This window comes from Primulina eburnea, chromosome 10, assembly GCF_022965805.1.
Source record: "Primulina eburnea isolate SZY01 chromosome 10, ASM2296580v1, whole genome shotgun sequence".
In the NCBI taxonomy this organism is placed as follows: domain Eukaryota; kingdom Viridiplantae; phylum Streptophyta; class Magnoliopsida; order Lamiales; family Gesneriaceae; genus Primulina; species Primulina eburnea.
Window position 1 is genome coordinate 2,907,393 of NC_133110.1, and position 18,849 is coordinate 2,926,241.

At 34.0% G+C, this 18,849-nt stretch overlaps 3 protein-coding genes across 3 annotated transcripts; 2 read left to right on the top strand and 1 right to left on the bottom strand.

The window, feature by feature from the left end:
* The first annotated feature begins 4,354 nt into the window (after positions 1–4,354).
* Positions 4,355–10,967, top strand: LOC140842498 (uncharacterized). Its single transcript, XM_073210456.1, is given in 11 exon segments — positions 4,355–4,507; positions 4,611–4,741; positions 5,757–5,929; positions 7,179–7,330; positions 7,768–8,598; positions 8,600–8,861; positions 8,864–10,008; positions 10,010–10,123; positions 10,125–10,280; positions 10,282–10,764; positions 10,766–10,967. Coding segments are annotated over 9 exon segments (3,369 nt in total). The 5' UTR covers positions 4,355–4,507; positions 4,611–4,741; positions 5,757–5,859; the 3' UTR covers positions 10,922–10,967.
* Positions 10,968–14,175: 3,208 nt separating this feature from the next.
* LOC140842503 (universal stress protein PHOS32-like) lies at positions 14,176–15,913 on the top strand. Its single transcript, XM_073210460.1, has 4 exons — positions 14,176–14,507; positions 14,797–14,906; positions 15,029–15,147; positions 15,666–15,913. Exons 1-4 carry the CDS (start codon positions 14,333–14,335, stop codon positions 15,754–15,756), a joined length of 495 nt encoding a protein of 164 aa, XP_073066561.1. The 5' UTR covers positions 14,176–14,332; the 3' UTR covers positions 15,757–15,913.
* Positions 15,914–17,275: 1,362 nt separating this feature from the next.
* LOC140842502 (probable glutathione S-transferase) lies at positions 17,276–18,489 on the bottom strand. The gene is made up of 2 exons (XM_073210459.1): positions 18,080–18,489; positions 17,276–17,764 (listed from the first exon to the last, which is right to left on the bottom strand). Exons 1-2 carry the CDS (start codon positions 18,389–18,391, stop codon positions 17,417–17,419), a joined length of 660 nt encoding a protein of 219 aa, XP_073066560.1. The 5' UTR covers positions 18,392–18,489; the 3' UTR covers positions 17,276–17,416.
* Between the last annotated feature and the right edge of the window lie 360 nt (positions 18,490–18,849).

Below are 18,849 nucleotides of genomic sequence, written 5' to 3' on the forward strand. Positions count from 1 at the left end.
TAAAAGGACCAACAAAAATAGGAATTTATATAATTTTTTATTATTTAAAAAGGGTAAAAAGGTAAAAATACTTGAAACATGTAGTAAATATTAAGTTGATCTTGTGTCAGGTATCAAAATACAAAAAAAAACTTATGGGTACTGAATTTTAAGTAAATGATGGACATGTGCATTTTTCTCTAAATTACCGAAAAAAACAATTGTACTCAATAATTGCATCCGGTTCCACAGTGATGACTAATTATATATTGTTACCTGTCCGAGACAAAGTATTTTCAACTTTTTTTATTTAGTGTTGATGTAAATAATTATTATTATTGTGATTATTATTTTTTTAAATCTGCTAATGGAAATTGTTGGGACACTACGTATCAGCCATCTCAATTAAAGGGGCGAAATCATCCTGATATTAGATAATCATTAATATTTTATTATATTTAAAATTAACAAATCACAGGGTAAAATTCAAATCGAGCTGAAAATAATATATTTTCCGGTCTCGAGTCAGAGTAAAAACTTTGATGTCGAATTGTGGTGCTATTTTAACAAGTGTTATTGATTTTCTATATAAAAAATGAAAATATAATATAGGAACTCATACTTTTTTCCCAAGCAAAATATATAATAATGGGACTTCATTTGTTTCGAACAGTTATTAATAATTGAATCATTTAATCAAGATTGATTTATGATATTTAAATGTTTTGCGTGAATTTGGATGATCCATTTTGTGAGTGATATATTTAAAAAAACTTATGTTATACACACAATTTAAATCGAGATATTTACATATACATTTTAACCAAGGTTGTATATCAAAATATTTATGTTACACACATATGTAATTGAAATCATTTAATTTTTTTAGAAATATTATTTTATAGTTTCAAGGCATTTAATCAATTTTGACTTGAGTAATTTTTAATAGCCTTCGACACATTTTTCAAAACATGCAAATGTTTTAATCGACAATGTCAACTCTACTTTTTTAATATAATTTTGGATGGGAAAATGTCGTATTTCTTATTTTGATTTTTGACAGATGAATCACACGTTAATTTTTAACCCGTATACTGTCTATTTTCCTTTAAAAAATGTTTTATTTGCAATTACACGATCTCTATGACTTAATTATCTCGCATGCACATAATAAGAACATTGTAGCGTCAGTTCTCCACATGTTCAAGGTTTAAAATAAGCCCACGTAACTGGTGCATGCATGATTAAGTATTCATAATCAAATTTTGACAACTATAATCAATATCAATATCAATATCAATTGAAATATTGGTATTTTTTCCTGACTCAAGGGTTGAAATGACTATCGTAAATATCCTCATCAACATTGGGATGATGTAAGATCGTTCATTGTCTAGCTCGTGCGCGCACACTGTATAATAACATATTCGGATTTTGACGTTGTCATAAAAAAAAAAGTCTAACATCACATATAAAAATACATAACCAAACTAATGTTGTGGGGATTGTTTTCGTTAAATTCCATAAAGCTATGATTGAATTAATGCCCCGTGAGTTGAAACGAAACCTAAATGCATCTTTTAAAGCAAAGGAGAACGTGGTAGTTGCACCTGCCATGTATACATATACTAGGTGTGCTATTGAATGAATTATACAGATATAGTTAATTAATAAATGCACAAGGTGTTGTATGTAGCCCAATCGGGATTGTGATATCAATGGTCATCATATTGCGATGTGGTATAAATCTGCAAAATGCTCTTTGTCTTGTGTCGGCTGAAACTACTTCCACCTTGATCCTTTGGCCACTAGGGTTCTTTGATGGTCTTAGCTGATTTACTTGTAATGTAGAGGGTGAGTCTATATTACGTCAGAACATTTACTATCGGTTTTTGTTTTGTACAAGATGATCGGACGATCATTTTACTTGAAACCAAAAACAAGGAGATGATTGAGTGATCATTTTATACAAATATAACTGGAGGTAACGTAGACTCACCTTAATGTAGAGAACTGTCAGCAAAGCGGTTCTTCGGCAAGTTGAACTTCTTTTGAAAAACTATGGTGAGCACCGGAAATACATGTAATCATAATAATTGGATGTGGTGGACCTTACATGGAGAGTGAGCATAGAATTTTCTATGAGCACGGATATTGCCGATGTTCCATACTGATATTTCATCTAAAAACTGAAGTAAAATTCTAATTTGAAATAGTTTTTCATGATAATAGGCTATCTCAAAACCATTACAAGTGTGCCGGTATTGTCCAAGAGAATGAGAGATCAAAAGAGAACATTTTACCAGAAAAAAACGAAAAATCAAGGACTGGAATACATTCCCATGTCTCCAAATCTGGTATACAAAATTGATAAAATTATCCCTCCCACTGATAAAAACCAAACATTAATCACTTCAATCCTTCTGTCATACCTGGTGGCATTTCTAAGCTTTGGATTTAAGATTTTTTTAGGAAAAATGTGAAAAGAGAAGTGAAACGGGTATAGTTTTCACCCGAACGCTTCTGTCACCAAAAGAGAGTTTCCAGAAAGAAAACGTAAAATGACTAATAAATTGGAGTTTCAAGTATCCGAGAGTATAAAATTCGAGGGAATGTGTCATGCTCTGGTCCTGAATTTGTCCCCATTTACAATATAAGCGGGGTAATGGAGCCCTTCACTATTAAGCCAGTAAGTATTACTAGACAAACTTACTTCAGCTCTCAATTCCATGGCAGCCTGGGTTATCTATGTGCATACTGGTTGTTTGGTTCCCAGAAAGCGTTGCCTGAAAAAGATTTTATCAAACAAACCGAGCGTTGCCTGAGTCTTCAAGAATTCTATGGTACAATAAATCTACCTTTATTAGCTCACCTTCGTAGTAAACATCAAATTAAGATCTGAAAAGTGGGACAAGAATATTCAGAACAAAATAAATTGTAGCACAAAAATGATAAATCCAAGAAACAAGCAGCCAATGTAGAACATGAAACCATAGTTACATGCACTGAGAGGCGGATCTACATGATGTACCGCCCCCTTTTTTAATTTTTTTATTATTATATTCGTGCACCCCAAATTTTTAATTTTTGTTATTGTCTTATACAATTATTTTTTATAGTGTGTGTGTGATATATATATATATATATATATATAGAGTGGTTAAGTTAACTTAGCATTTGATAACTAGTTTAAATGGTAAGACACCCTCTTTTTGTGCTAGACTAGACAAAGTGTTTGATTCAATTCTTTGATGACCCTCAAGATCTCACTGACAAATGTTTTTTAAAACAAAATCACCAATGATGCTGAAAGGAAGAAAACGGATACGGCAATCCTCTTTTGTGCTAGACTAGACAAAGTGTTTGATTCAAATACCTTAAATCTTGGATCCGCCCTTGATTCACGGCAATTTCCTTTTGCACTTTTACTGCCTCAACCTGGACAACCATCTGCGCCTTGTTTACTGTCTCATATAAATTCTGCATGTTTCCTAAGATTCCAGCCTATTTTTATATAGCATGCATAAGCATTCTATCAGAGCTCTATCAGTATACCTTGGAAGAATTATTGTCACTGTTATCACCATTATCCTTCTCTCCACCAAATAAATGAATGCACTTTGAGACATTATATTCCTTACCAAACATTTTAACCATGTGATTCAGTCAATGTATGATGGATCCCCCGATGACATACACTCGTCTCTTCCAAAATGCAGACTTTTCAAAACTAGTGGCCTGTGGAAACATTCTCAAAGCTTAAAAATCCCATCTTTATTTTGCATTTCGGGTACATTAGGCAATCAGAACCCATTGATTTAGCTAAAGCAAGTTGAAGAAGACTCGCCAAGTAAAATAGTTTTATATTTAAAAAGTTTAAATAAAAAAACTCTTGCTTTGTTTGTCGAGATGATACGACTTTCAGCAGCTGGATTGGAGATGTGTGCTTTCTTTGTCGCGTTTCTTTTAAAACTCGTCCCTTTTTAATACACGGTTTAGGTTAAAAAAGAAACACTTGGGAAGAGTTGGTTTTCGAAACTAGTTTGACCACTGTCTTTATCAAGTAGTTATCTTTTTAGATGATTTTATTAACGTATGTTTGTGAGACGGATCGATCCGCTCTACACCTGATATTCTCGGAGATGAAAGAAGTGTTTTTACAGATATAAGATAAGGTGGACTCACCTATTGTTTATTAAAAAATATCTACTGATGTAATATAATACAAATTAATTTGAATAAATACTCACAGGTTTAAATTTAGCTTAAAAAAACCATCAAATATGTTCGATTTTTAAATATGAATCAAATCTTTTTGTGACACAAAAAAAGAAACTATTTTATTCATATTCTAAATTATCGACACCAGTTGAAATTTGATGTTCTGTTTAATGTTTATTTTGTATTATTATATTTACAGACTAAATGTTATTCAGACGACACTCCACCTTATCTTTAGCTTCCCTAACCATTGTCCTTGCGCTTCTCAGCCTGGTGAATCGCTGATTATCGAAGGGGTGATATAATCGTATGTATCTCCTTTCGCTCCTCATTCTCTTTATTTTTTTCTCTCTTCGATGTCTTGGAAGTTGATGTGAATGAGAATGAATGGGCTTTGGCTGCATTCACAGGTATCTATCGGGCGTGGTGGGATTCAAAGCATTACAGCCGCACACTTCCGACTTTGGAAGTTTCTGGTGTGTTCGCGGTGGTTATAGTAATCTCTGTTGGTCTCGAAAAGCTTCTCCATAAACGTGGAACGGTTTGCAACTTACCTTGTTTTTGTTTCTATTTTTTTATTTGATTAATATTTTTCAGTATGTTATTCTTTTGGGTTTGCCAAATCTTTTCGTTGTTTCGTTTGGAGACATGAATGTTTGGTTACCTCATTCTCTGTTCAAAGTTAAGTTACAGTTTTTCCTCGGTTTTTTAGGTGTTTATTTTATTATCTTGTTTTTTCAATGGAATATGACTACACGGTATCATCGATTCTTTGTATTCGTACACCGTTTGGACTCTCGCTATAAATTTTTAGATGAAAATATCCCAAAATACCCGTCCCATGTAACTTTTCCTTTAGGAATGGCCCTTTCTGGTATTTTTCAATTTATTATCTTTACGTTGTGTCAAAGAATCCATATTTTTGTGATTCAAATATAATTAATCTTGTTGCAACATCATTCAAAGAACTTTTTTTATTTTCTGAATTTTTTGTATGTTTTGTGTAATATGTAGCTCGACTTTGGAGTTAGCAAGAGATAAGGCTCTCGCTCTACTTTGTCCAGACGCAGTTAGTTTTTGACACCATTAAGTCTGATCTTGGCTCGAATTTTTTGTGGGTTTCATATTTCAAGACATAATCAGTTGGTGAACATTTATTTTGCTGCTAAGATTTGCTTTGGATCCACCCTGTTATATGCTCCACTTATGGATTTGTTGTAATTTTATTTTAAAAAATTGTTGTTCTGTGGTGTTACATACCTCTGATTCAAATATACTCAAATTAAGGTTCAAATAACTTGAATTTGCCCCATTTTTAGATATCGTTCGAATATGCTTACACCATGTTTTGAACAACTCGAACTGAACTCGATCTTGAGCTAAAATAGTTGTACTTTCAAACTTTAAATCAAATTAGAATATCACATATTTTTGGAGGTTGAACTTAAAACCAATATTTTTATATTATTCGTTTCATTACACTTTGAGTATGTTTAATGTATATGTGTTGTTTGTTTCCTTATTTTTTAACTAATTGTGTATTTGGATGTTGAAAGGGACGAGTTTAAAAGAAACGTGACCAGCCAAGCACACCTTTCTAATCCGATCTCACCCTACACTATTGAAAGTAGTATATCTCTGTAAAAGCTTGACAAAGACATGGCAGTGGCTCCAATTGCAGCTTCAGTGGCTCAATTTCCCTCTTCGTTTGCGTCTTCCTTCTCTTCCAGTAAGCTATTTCACCATCCTCTCTCTCTCTCTCTCTCTCGCTCTCTCTCTTTGTTGTTGGCTTGATATGTTTTCTGTAGAAGGATTTTTTGGGGTGATTGTATCCGTTCTGCTAAGCCTGGATGCTGATTCTGTTTGAGATTATGCAAACAAACTATTTGGCTATGAGGGTTCTCCATAAACTTGCTTTAGCTAAATACTTGGGTTTTGATTGCCTAATGTACCCTAAATGTAATATAAAGATTGAATTTTTTTAACTGCGAGAGTGTTTCCACGGACCGCTATTTTTAGAATTTATATTATATGTGCGGCAATTAGTCGTGGAAAATGGGAAATTAAATGAAATTGTGTAAATTTTTAAACTTTGGTACCAGAATTCCTTTTAACTCTGGCGCGTCAGTTGAAAAGTCTGTATTTTGCAAGAGACACTTGTTTGCTATTAGGGAAATGTTTCTTTTAGGTTGCTTTTGGATCAAACGATTTGCATCTCAGAAGAGTATCTGTAGCTGTGACGTCAAATTATTGAGTTTAGGAGGGTATGGGATCCATACTGAATGAAACACACTGTTTAAAATGTAGTAAATGATTTGAAACATCTAATGGAAAAGGAATCTAAATGCAAAAGATGGATTTAAATCTTACGCATCCGAAGTGAAATACTTAATGCTTCTTTTGAATGATTGTGTTTTGCTTTTCGACTATTGGCTTGAGAAAATAAGTTAACATGGGAGACAGATTCCAAAAAATGCCAAAGAATCAGGTAAATGTACGGTTTAGAGTATGCTCTTGCTTTTTAAGACATGGCTTCTTCTTATATATTATTATCCCCAGTAGGCTGGGAAAAATGGATCTCTATCCCAGCTGTGTTTGTGGGACTTGGGGTTTATGCTATTTAGCACTAGTAGTATTATAAATTCAGCAAGGGTCCTAATGGTCTTTAGCACACAATGTTCTTCAACTTGGGTACCTTATTGTAAGTATGTTGAAGGGTTAAATTTTGGGCTTATCGCGTCTTTGATACCGTCAAATACTACAACCGAATAGAATTTACATTTAAAGAGTAATAGCAGCTTATGAAGCACGAAAGGTGCCACACAGTTTGTATATGTTTAAATGATAGGCAAGGAGAGCGAAAGGTGTTATGTAAATGTGCAAAATATACACAATTAGGAAATTATAGCCTATAAACTCAATGTGCGTTTTGTTTTTCTGACATCGACATGGTATTTTCCATTATCTTTTGTTTCAAGGTAAGTTCTATCACAATGCAAGCCATGTTGGTGGACCAAATTTGCCATTACCCAGAAGCCTAAGTGGAATGGTTAAGAAATCTCTCAGAATGCATTCATTATTTGGTGGAAAGAAGGATAATGATGATAACAGTGACAATATTTCGTCCAAGGTACTCGTAGAAAATTCTGTCTTTAGATAAATAACGGCTTGCTTGGTTTTGTTTTCAGAATTTATTGGGAAGAGTTTTGTGAGAATATCCCGGGGAAATGTTTTGGTTGAATAAATTTTGTGTTTGGTTTGTTTAATGAAATAATAATATTAATGTATGTGTCAAATCACGTCTGAAATTATTTAAAAATTTAAGAATAGTATATTTTGCGTTAGAATATATAATATAGAATATCTTTTGAAATTGACGAAAAATTAAGTTAAAGACAACGATTGTGGAATGAAACCTAAAAATAAGGTAAATGTGATTTTGAAAAAGAAAAGAAAAGTTAAAAATAGTGTTTGTTTTCGTATTGGGGGGATAAGTAGTATTTCCTGAAAACCAAAATCAAGCAAGGTCTAAAGTCTTTGCACAATGACTTATTGTATTATATTTAGTTGAGACCATCCATGAAGAGTCAGTGCCTTTCGTTGCAAATGAAGGGAAAAATCAGTAAAGACATGTCTTCGGAGGAATTAATTGGGATATTGAAGTCAACTCAAGACTTGGATCAGGCTTTTTTCCTTTTTAAAACTGTTGCAGAACTTCCTTGTGTTATACACACTACAGAAACATGCAACTATATGCTCGAGCATTTCAGGGTGCATGGAAGGATAACGAATATGGTTGTTGTGTTTGATATGATGCAAAAGCAAATTATTTACAGGAACTCAGATACTTACTTGATCATATTTAAGGGTCTAAGCATAAGAGGAGGCATTAGGCAGGCACCGTTTGGGCTTGAAAGAATGAGAAAAGCAGGGTTCAGAATGAATGCATATTCTTACAATGGATTGATACATTTGCTTCTTCAAGAAGGGTTTTGTAGGGAGGCGTTAATAATTTATAGAAGGATGATATCAGAAGAATTAAAGCCGAGTCTTAAGACTTATTCTGCACTAATGGTAGCCAGTGGTAAGAGAAAGGATACTGAAACAGTCATGGAATTGCTAGAAGAGATGGAGAATTTGGGATTAAGGCCAAATGTTTATACTTTTACCATCTGCATTCGAGTTCTTGGACGAGCTGGAAAAATTGACGAGGCTTATCATATATTAAAGAGGATGGATGATGAGGGATGTGCCCCTGATGCTGTCACTTATACTGTTCTCATTGATGCACTTTGTAATGTAGGCAAACTTGACATTGCCAGAGAAGTGTTTAAGAAGATGAAATGCGGCAGCCATAAGCCAGACCAAGTTACTTATATCACTATGTTGGACAAGTTTGGCTGACTCTGGAGATTTGGATGCAGTTAGAGAAATTTGGGCCCTGATGGAGGATGACGGTTATAAAGCAGATGTAGTTACTTTTACTGTACTGATTGGTGCGTTATGCAAAGTTGGGAAAGTCAATGAAGCATTTCAGGTAGTAGATGAGATGAAAGAAAAAGTGATATTACCAAATCTTCATACTTACAACACGTTGATTAGTGGGCTTTTGAGATTAAACAGGTTAGATGAAGCATTACAACTATGTGAAAATATGGATTGTCTGGCATTAAACTAAATGCATATACATACATCCTGTTCATCGACTACTATGGGAAGCTAGGAGAAGCTGATAATGCTATTGAAACTTTTAAGAAAATGAAAGCTCGTGGCATTGCTCCCAGTGTTGTTGCCTGCAATGCATCTCTTTACAGCCTCGCCGAAGTTGGTAGGCTAAGAGAGGCAAAATTGATATTTGATGGAATCAAACATAGTGGACTTGTGCCAGATTCAATCTCCTATAATGTGATGATGAAATGCTATAGCAATTCCGGGAAAATTGATGAAGCTGTTCGATTACTTTCTGAGATGATAGACAGTGGTTGTCAGCCTGATGTGATTATTATCAACTCTTTGATAGACACACTTTACAAGGCTGATCGGTCTAGTGAGGCATGGGAGATGTTTTGCAAAATGAAGGACTTGAAGCTTGTTCCAACAGTTGTGACATACAACACACTGTTGGCTGGATTTGGGAAGGAGGGCAAAGTTCAAGAAAGCTTCAAATTATTTAAGAGCATGATGGACTGTGGATGTCCTCCAAATACGATTACTTTCAACACTTTTTTGGACTGTCTCTGTAAGAATTATGAGGTTGATTTGGCTGTGAAGAAGCTTTATGAAATGACTGAAATGGGTTGTCTCCCAGACCTTTTTACATACAACACGGTCATCTATGGGTTAGCAAAGGATAATAGGATTACTCAAGCCTTTTGGTTTTACCATCAGATGAGAAAAACAATGTATCCTGATTATGTAACTCTGTATACTCTCCTCCCAGGTGTTGTAAAAGCTGGCATGGTAGAGAATGCTTTCAAAGTTGTCGAGGATTTTTTTTATCATAGTAGGAATAATTTGTCGAACAGTTTCTTTTGGGAAAATCTGATGGATGGAATTATGAACGAAGCCAAGTTAGATCATGCTATTTCTTTCACCGAAAGATTAGTCTCTGCAGGCCTTTGCAAAAATGGCTCAATAATGGTACCCGTTTTTAGAGTTTTGTCCAAGAAAAAGAAATCTCTTGATGCTCATAGGTTATTCGAGAAATTTAAGAAATGTTTTGGGATTCAACCAACTGTGAAAGCATATTATCATTTGATCGAGGGGCTTCTTGATATCCATCTAACACAACTGGCATGTGATGTTTACTGAAGAGATGAAGAATTCTGGCTGTGTCGCTGACGTCTCCATCTACAATTTGTTACTCGATTATCTTGCGAAGTCTGGGAAGGTGGGTGCACTTTTCAATTTGTACCATGAGATGCTTCATAGAGGAATTGATACCTAACACCATAACTTATAACATACTGATTTATGGTCTAGTCAAGTCCAGCAGCTTAGAGAAAGCCATAGATCTATACTATGAACTTATAAGTGGAGGGTTTTCTCCTACTCCTTGTACATATGGTCCTCTTATAGACTGGTTTTTTGAAACTCAAGAGACTAGATGAGGCAAAGAATTTGTTCGAAGAGATGATCGAATATGGATGCAAACCTAATTGTGCTATCTACAATATCCTAATAAATGGATTTGGAAAAATAGGTGACATTGAATCTGCTCGTGGTTTTTTTTATAGAATGGTTAGGGAAGGGATTAGACCAGATTTGAAGTCCTACACCATTCTTGTTGACTGCTTTTGCTTGCTTGGAAGAGTCAATGAAGCCATGTACTACTTTGAGGAAATAAAGCTGGCTGGCCTGGATCCAGATTTGATTTGTTACAATCTTATGATCAATGGCCTTGGTAAATCAGGGAAAAACGAGGAAGCTATGTCTCTTCTTTGTGAGATGAGAAACAAGGGGATGACCCCGAACCTGTATACCTTCAACTCCTTAATAATTAATCTTGGAATTGCTGGGATGATAGAGGAAGCGGGAAATATGTACAAAGAACTCCAAGTTACATGGTCTTAAACCTGACGTGTTTACGTACAATGCTCTAATACGAGCATACAGCAAGTCAGGTCACCCTGATCGTGCATATGAAATGTACGAGGAGATGGTGGTTGGGGGATGTAGTCCAAATCCCGGGACATTTGCTCTGCTTCCAAATCATAGTTAAATTCTTAACTCAAGTTTTAGTTATGATTGACACCAGATAGATACAGGTATCGTTCCTATTTTAACATCTTCTCATAGCGATTTTTTTTCTTTTTGTATTTCTTTCAGTTAAAAAATTTAGTGAGTAATCTCTTTCATCCAAACTTTGCTTTCAGTGAGAAAGGGCCCGGATTCAACCTGGTTTGGAGTAGGAACATACATTTGATGCATACAAAATGGCTAAAAAGTGAAGCATTTTTGTTGTGATTATGTCTCTGGTAACGTGGAGTTCAGGCAAGCCTGACGATGGTGTGCTGACAGAGATTAAGCACATTCATTAAATGATTGTCTTTGTACAGTGTATAGATTTTTTATTGTAAAAAATATTCTTGAAATGTCATTATTGCAAACAAAAGAAGATGTCTTATAGTGCCTTCAACCACAAAAAAACAGACCCTCACAAATTTAGGGGGCTTTATTTTGCTTTATCACATTCAAAGATTAAAGAATAATCTTTCGAATTCTTTTCAAGATTTTGGACTTTTTACATCTCTTTTGTTGGAGTCTCTTGATATTTTTTCCCTGTTTTTTGGTGGGTTTTGATGTGTTGAGGAAGAGGATGAATAGAGATTCTGTTCATTTTGACCAATCCCATGGGATTAATGATGAAAAAAGGCCAAATTGAAGTATCAAACACTTGGAGGAGAATTCTTCAAACTTAATAAGGTTGGTTTTTTATTGTTTCGTTTTTCTTGATTGATGCAGAAAGAAAAATTTTTTGTTACGTAAATTAGTTGCTTTTTGGGTTCTTTAAATTTTGTTTGAAACATTTATTTTTTCTATAGAAATTAACTTGGTTGAATAACTTGAATCCTTTTGAATACTTGGTGCATTTTGACTACTGGGATTAGTTGTTTTTAAAAGAGATATGTTGTTATAATGATTATGTGGCAGTGGACCCCATGCTTTTTGATGAGTTGGTGGGTGTTAACACCCAACGAATGCGGATGCTCTTACTAGTGGGCTATAGTTTTCTGAATTTGATCCATGTCCTTTGACAATTTGTCAAATATATTTTTTATTACACTTCTTGATAACTCAATTAATACCTATGAGCTAGCAAGATAATGATACCCAACTTTAGCTGTTTTTGGGTACTTCTTTCAATATTCAGTATTCCTTTTGTTTATTTGCATCTAATTTTTATCGAGTTTCTTGCGATGAAGTTGTCATTTGCATGTAGTTGGCATATTTTGTTTATATTTCTTCTATGTAGGTTTAATCTTGACCATTCAACTTGCCATTTCCTGTTGATACATCTCTAATAGAAAGTTTATGCTCTATAAAAATTGGCTGGATTCTTAAGAAACTCGCAGAATTTATATATGACAGTAAAACAGGCTCAGATGGTCGGCAAAGTCGAGGCGGTGAAAATGCAAAAGGAACTCGCTGCACATGTGACCATGGTTTATGTTCTACACTGGTTTCTTGGATTTTCAATTTTGTGTTTCGATGTATTGTATATAGGAATATTCTTGTCCTACTTTTCGGGGCTGAATTTGATGGTTTCTGCGAAGGCTAACTAATGAAGGTTCTTGCTCAGTTTGTTTCGTGAAATCTTTTACGAGCAACCCTGTCTGGGAACCAACAACCTGTACGCATCCAAAGAACCGAGCTGCCATTGAAGCTGTCGTATGTTTTTCAAGTAATGCTTACTGGCCTTAATTGGATACGATTTTCTAGTCAAAATATCTAGAAATTTTAATAGAAACAAATGTCATATCTTCACGTTGCAAGTTTTATTTTTCATTTTTGTCTATGCAATATCGAATATTTTTAATGTAGAAAAAAATTCAATTTTAGTTTTATAAATTAGCATATTTTGGATTTTATTTATGCAATTTGTATTTTTTTTTTGTTTTGATAAATTTTTCATGTGAAGTCACTAAATTTAATTAACATTATTTATTTCACATTGATGTTCTCTTGCATGGCTTATGAGGTAAGAATAAATATACATTAAAATCTATGTAACAAAAAAATAAACAACAATTTTTTAGTTCACATTTTGAGATATTGGATATCTTTTAGTTTTATTTTTCTTTCTTTTTTGTGACTTATTGGATTTTAATGAACACAATATAGACCTTATTCTCGCATCAAGAGTCGTGTAGAAAAATGTTGATGTCAATTAAGTAATATTCAATGAGTTTAGTGATTTCTGATGGAAAAAAAAAAGATCAAAACAAATATAAATTATTGGATATAAGCCAAAATTTTAAAAATTATATGATTAAAATCCAAAAAATATCGATTTATATGACTAAAATTGTAATTTTTCTTTTTGAATGCTAAATAGTTTTTCTATTATTAGTATTATTATGTCTTTTTCAGTGGGTTTCTTGATAAATGATCTCATTGATTTATATTGGCAAAATAGGTCGATCAGGTCCAAATGTAGAATGAAAATAATATTTTTGACATAAAAAATAATATTTTTAATGAGTCAAATAGAAATCTATCTCACATATATGTAAGGGGATTTTATAGGAATTTTTGTGTACCCTTTATAGAGTCTAATAATCCACATATGTACGGTTTCTACCCAATTTTCAAAGTTCAAGATGTGGCTTACAAATCTCAGATAGAGCCGTTCCTATTTTTCTTATATTGTAGGGTTACAATAATATAATCTTTACTTATAATAAAATAAGTTAAAAAGGCAATTTGATGGTTGGATGATGATGAACGAATGAATAGACATAGGAAGCAGCGTGGAAGCTCCCTTTCTATAATGTATTGTGATCAAATTCATTTTTCGTCTTTTACTGTTAGATTTTTCCCTACGCGTCTTGTATCCAAATATTAAGTTCTTTTTATTATAAAATATGAGTATGTCTTTTGTAAAAAGATTTTACTGATTTATCTCTTTGAGACGGTCGATTCATTTCATATATTTTTTCATTAATCAAGTTAGATATAAAATCCGTCTCGGATAATATTTCAAGATTATCGTGATTAACTTTGATGCGGGCATAGAAAACTGTAGTGTCATTCAACATATAATCTTAAAATATAATTTAATCAGCAATATTTAAATTCAAATGGTAGAATTATTTTGGCATCAAATGTGAGAATTTGATTGTTCGGTACGTTATCATACTTGTACGCAAGGATAACAAACCATACCCGAAACGCGCACAACGTGGGTGACCCGACCCATTTCACAATTCATACTGATGCTACACGCGTAAGCTTTACATCAATGACAAACAGTCAGACGAAGAAGGAAGAGAATAAATTCACACACACTCCTCGAGACAGAATCAAATCTGCTTTCAGCTTCATCACGCGACAGTCTTTGTATTTCTCCTGCTGCAATTGCACATTGGCCTGAGAATCCATCGTTATTGTTTACGTATTTCGGGAAAAGATGGTGAAAGACAGGAAAGTTGGGGTGGCGATGGACTTCTCCAAGAGCAGCAAAGCTGCACTGCAGTGGGCCATCGACAATTTAGCTGACAAAGGCGACAATTTCTATATACTCCATATCAAATCCCAGTCCATCGAAGAGTCGCGCGATCGATTGTGGTTTAAATCCGGTTCTCGTACGAATTTTTCTCGATTCATTTTTTTTTTTTACGATTTTGTTTGCGGATTTACTAGTGTTTTTCATGTGTGGTTTGTGAAGCATGATCCAAACACTTTTTGATTGTTTGATAAAACGGGGGGTTATGGGGAAATCTGGATTCGAAGTGGTTTCATGATTTCATATATCTTAAATCAGTCAATATAGATTACAAGTTACAATTATGGAGCACAATTGGTCAAACAATTCCATTTCATTGTTAGCAACGAGAGGGCCTTGATTTTGAAGTTTGAATGTTGAATTTGTAGCTCTGATTCCACTGTCCGAGTTTCGCGAACCTACGGTCATGAAGAAATACGATGTTCCGATCGATATTGAAGTTCTCGACATGCTCGACACTGCAGCCAGGCAGAAAGAGGTTTATTTTTCTTTTTATTTTCTTCGTCATATTTTTATTTCATTCTGTGGAATTTTTTAGCCATATTATATCAATGTGTTAATCTATGCGTATAATCACAGTTTCATTTGAATTTTGATTAGATAAACATTATTACAAAACTGTACTGGGGAGATGCGAGAGAGAAGATTTGCGAAGCTGTTGAAGATTTGAAGCTGGATTCTTTGGTCATGGGAAGCAGGGGACTCACCACCATCCAAAGGTACATTTTTTTTAACATTACAATTGCAATTTTTACTAAATATTTCGGTCAAATATGAGCAGAAAATATGTTATGAAAAACATAATGTGTGTATTTTTTAAAACTATAAAAGTTGGAATCACATTAGATCGCCACAGGCCAATTTCCCGGATCCACCTGATTCAAGGTCATTTTTTGAGAATAGGTGCAAAGAAATCGAATTGGTTTGTCCATTTTCGACTTGGATGGAGAATATAAAATAAATATCGAAGGGAATGAAATATATCTTTGGTGTCAGTCGTTTTGGAAAACTAAATTGTTACTGCAGGTATAAGATTATGCCAGAAATTGTTAGATAAAATTATTTTTAGATTAATCAAAAATTTAGATTTAGAGTTTTATATTTTGAATTTGGAGATTTTATAATATAATAAAATAAAAGAGTATGTTGTAAAGTAATGAAAATTTTAATCAAAACACTTGTTATATGTGATTTCAAGAATTGATTTTGTTTTCTTTATGTTTTCAATGTAATACAGGATAATATTAGGAAGCGTGACTAATTACGTGATGGGAAATGCATCATGCCCTGTTACAATCGTGAAGGATCCAGACTTCCACAAGAACTGAGTCGGTAAATTGTCTGAAAAACTAATGTTATTTTCTTTTAATAAATATTTGGTATTTGGGGCATCAAAATACTGTGCATGAGTTTTTCCGAAAGCCTATGGTACACCGTGTTTGTAACAATATTTAATTAAATTTTGCATCTGGTGGTTTGGATTTCTATGAGTTTTAAACCATTTTTTCCCGTACTCAGAAGATTTTACGTTACGTAAGTCACGTAATCATATATTTTAATTATCTTACACAATATAAATAATACTAGTATCAAAAAATCTAATGTTAACATGTCACACATAGATTGGATAGAGTTCTAGGAGTTGTATATATGGATTTGGACGATCATCTCGCATTTGTGTTTTGAGGTTCAGATAGGTCCAAACATCAATCTTACATGATATCATATCTCAGACACACTGTGTCCATAGTTGGAACACTTATAAACTTCACGTTCCAGATGTTTATTCATGGATCTGCGTAAGTGGTGTGTCCATCGGTTGGATAAAATCCCGATAGTTGCATGTATAAACTTGGACAATCTATTTTTTTGAACTATCTTTTGAGATGAGTTAGGTCCAAAATCTTAGTCTTTTTAACACTTGGCCTTTGAAAAAACAGTAGAACAGTAGCCAAAGCCCCACTTCACTCGAACAATCTTTGTTTCCTCCCACTAGACAAATAATGAACTTGGATCTTATTTAGCAGCACTGCCACCCAGGAACATGAACTTGTATATCTCAATCAATCTATCCTGATCGGGCAGATTCTCCTTGACGAAGCTATAATTGACGTACTCGTCGACCCACTTGCATAAATTTGGCAACTTTTCCTTCGTTATGAGCTCGAGTCCCGCCACTTCTGAGATGAGCCTATACCAACAGGCACTGAAATCGGCTGCAATATCAACAAACCCGATGGATCCTTGGTCAAGAAAGACCATAAAATATAACAGCCTTGTTAAATTTTATTTTATTTTATTTTTTTTTTATTTTCATGCAATGGGGTGGGGAAATCTATCTACCTATACCAACACAAGAAAGACTAATTTACTACCATTTGGATCTACCAAAGAATCCTCGACACCTTTGATTTTTTGTTAAAGCTGAGGTATGGCATGAGCTCAGCAAGGTGAAATAGGAGTCGTTTTCTTTGATTTCTTGACTTTTGACTCAAACAGTTAGGGAAGACAAGATCACACGATATTAAATTTTGTGGAGGAGCCATGTAATTCTACAACTGTGCTCTTCCTAAATATGTATATCTATACTCGTGCACTCACTCTTTTACAAAGATGCTCGTTATTTTCGCTCATCTTTGTATCTAGAAGATTACAAGTAGTCAAATGTTGGATTGGCTGGTTAGATTGATTTACCAAGTTTACATCGTCTCTCTTAAGTGTAAATCCAGTGAAGATTAGAGACTTAATTTTTTAAAAGATTGAAATAACTTTTTACAACACACGTTTAAAATCATACAAATTACGAAGACACCGAACTCATGTAATGACGGAAACAGCTCTCAAATATAAGAAAAGAGAACACATAGTTACCCTTTATTGACACACCAAGTTTAAATTGATTTCCACTCAACATTAGCCAAAACCCAAAAATCTTTTTCCCCAACAAATATTCGTTTCCTCCCATTACAAGAAAAACAAACTGGGTCTTCATTTAGCAGCACTGCCCAGAAAGATGGCCTTGAAAACCTGAGTCAATGTATCCTGATCGGGCAGATTTTCCTTAACGAAGCTATAATTGACGAACTCGTCGATCCATTTACATAAATTCGGTAACTTGTCCTTCGTTATGAGCTCGACTCCCACCACTTCTGAGATTATTCCACACCAATAGGCACCACAACTGACCGCAATATCAACAAATCCAATGGTGTCTCCCCCAAAGAATTTCTTGCCCTTTACTTCATCGTCCAGAAATTTCAAAAGCTCAACAGCTTCTTCCTTTGCCTTCTCTCGCCCGTCCCCTGCAGTCCAAGCCTTCATCATTGCAGGAAGACACTGACATAAAGCAAATCAAACTTAATTTCATCAAATGAAGTAAAGATAATCTTAAATCTCATATAACAATGAAGTCCTGTATGATCTAAAGAACAATTTGAGACCGAATGTCTATTTTTTTTTAATTAAAATGTTCCACGCATGATGCTCAGAATATCCCTAAAATGTTGTCGTATTGTTACTATCAAATATAGTTTTTTTTTATATGACAAATGATTGATGCTACAAAAAATCACATAGTGATTAATTAATGGCATCACCGGGAACTCAAAAACAATGATGAGATGAAATCATAAAAACTGCGATATATTATACCGTTTCATCGAAGTATTTAGCCCAGAAACGGGCCACAGCTCTGTCATAAGGTTGTTTCGGCAACACTGATGGACCATTTTCCCAAGTTTCCTCAATATATTGAATAATCACCAAAGACTCGGCTATAGCATTGCCATTGTGCAAAAACACCGGAACCTTTTTGTGTACTGGATTGTATTGAAGAAGCAGAGGGGACTTATTGTTCATATCTTCCTGTACATATTCATATTCTATTCCTTTCATTTTGAGTACCATTTCAACTCTCCAGGCCATTGAGCTTCCCCATGCACCAATCAACTTCACTTCTCCCATTATAGCTAGCTTCTCCAATTCTGCTGTGAATATTATGTGTGTGTCTCTGTGAGGAGCTTTATTTACAGATGGGAATGGACTTGGTTATAGTCGAGGAAAAACCCAATAAAATTCCACAATCATCCTTAAAATTCCATAAGGTTGATTTTCTTACTAAAGCTGAGGCATGCCATGAGCTCAGCCAAGAGGTTGACTTTGACTTGAACATTATTTTGAGGAAACTTTGACTCGAACATTTAGGTGAGGCTAGCATTGTCTAAATTATTTTTACTTATGGAGGTACGTAGGATGAGGAATAATTGGTTTACATAAAAGATAAATAATAACTAATGGACGAAATTTTTAGGGTTTTTTACTTGTAAAAGCTAAAATTGTGTAAAATTATCTTCTATTTTTTTTTCATAATCTTGACGAGTATATTTTGAATTTTCTGAGTTTTTTTAATTTTATTCGATCCG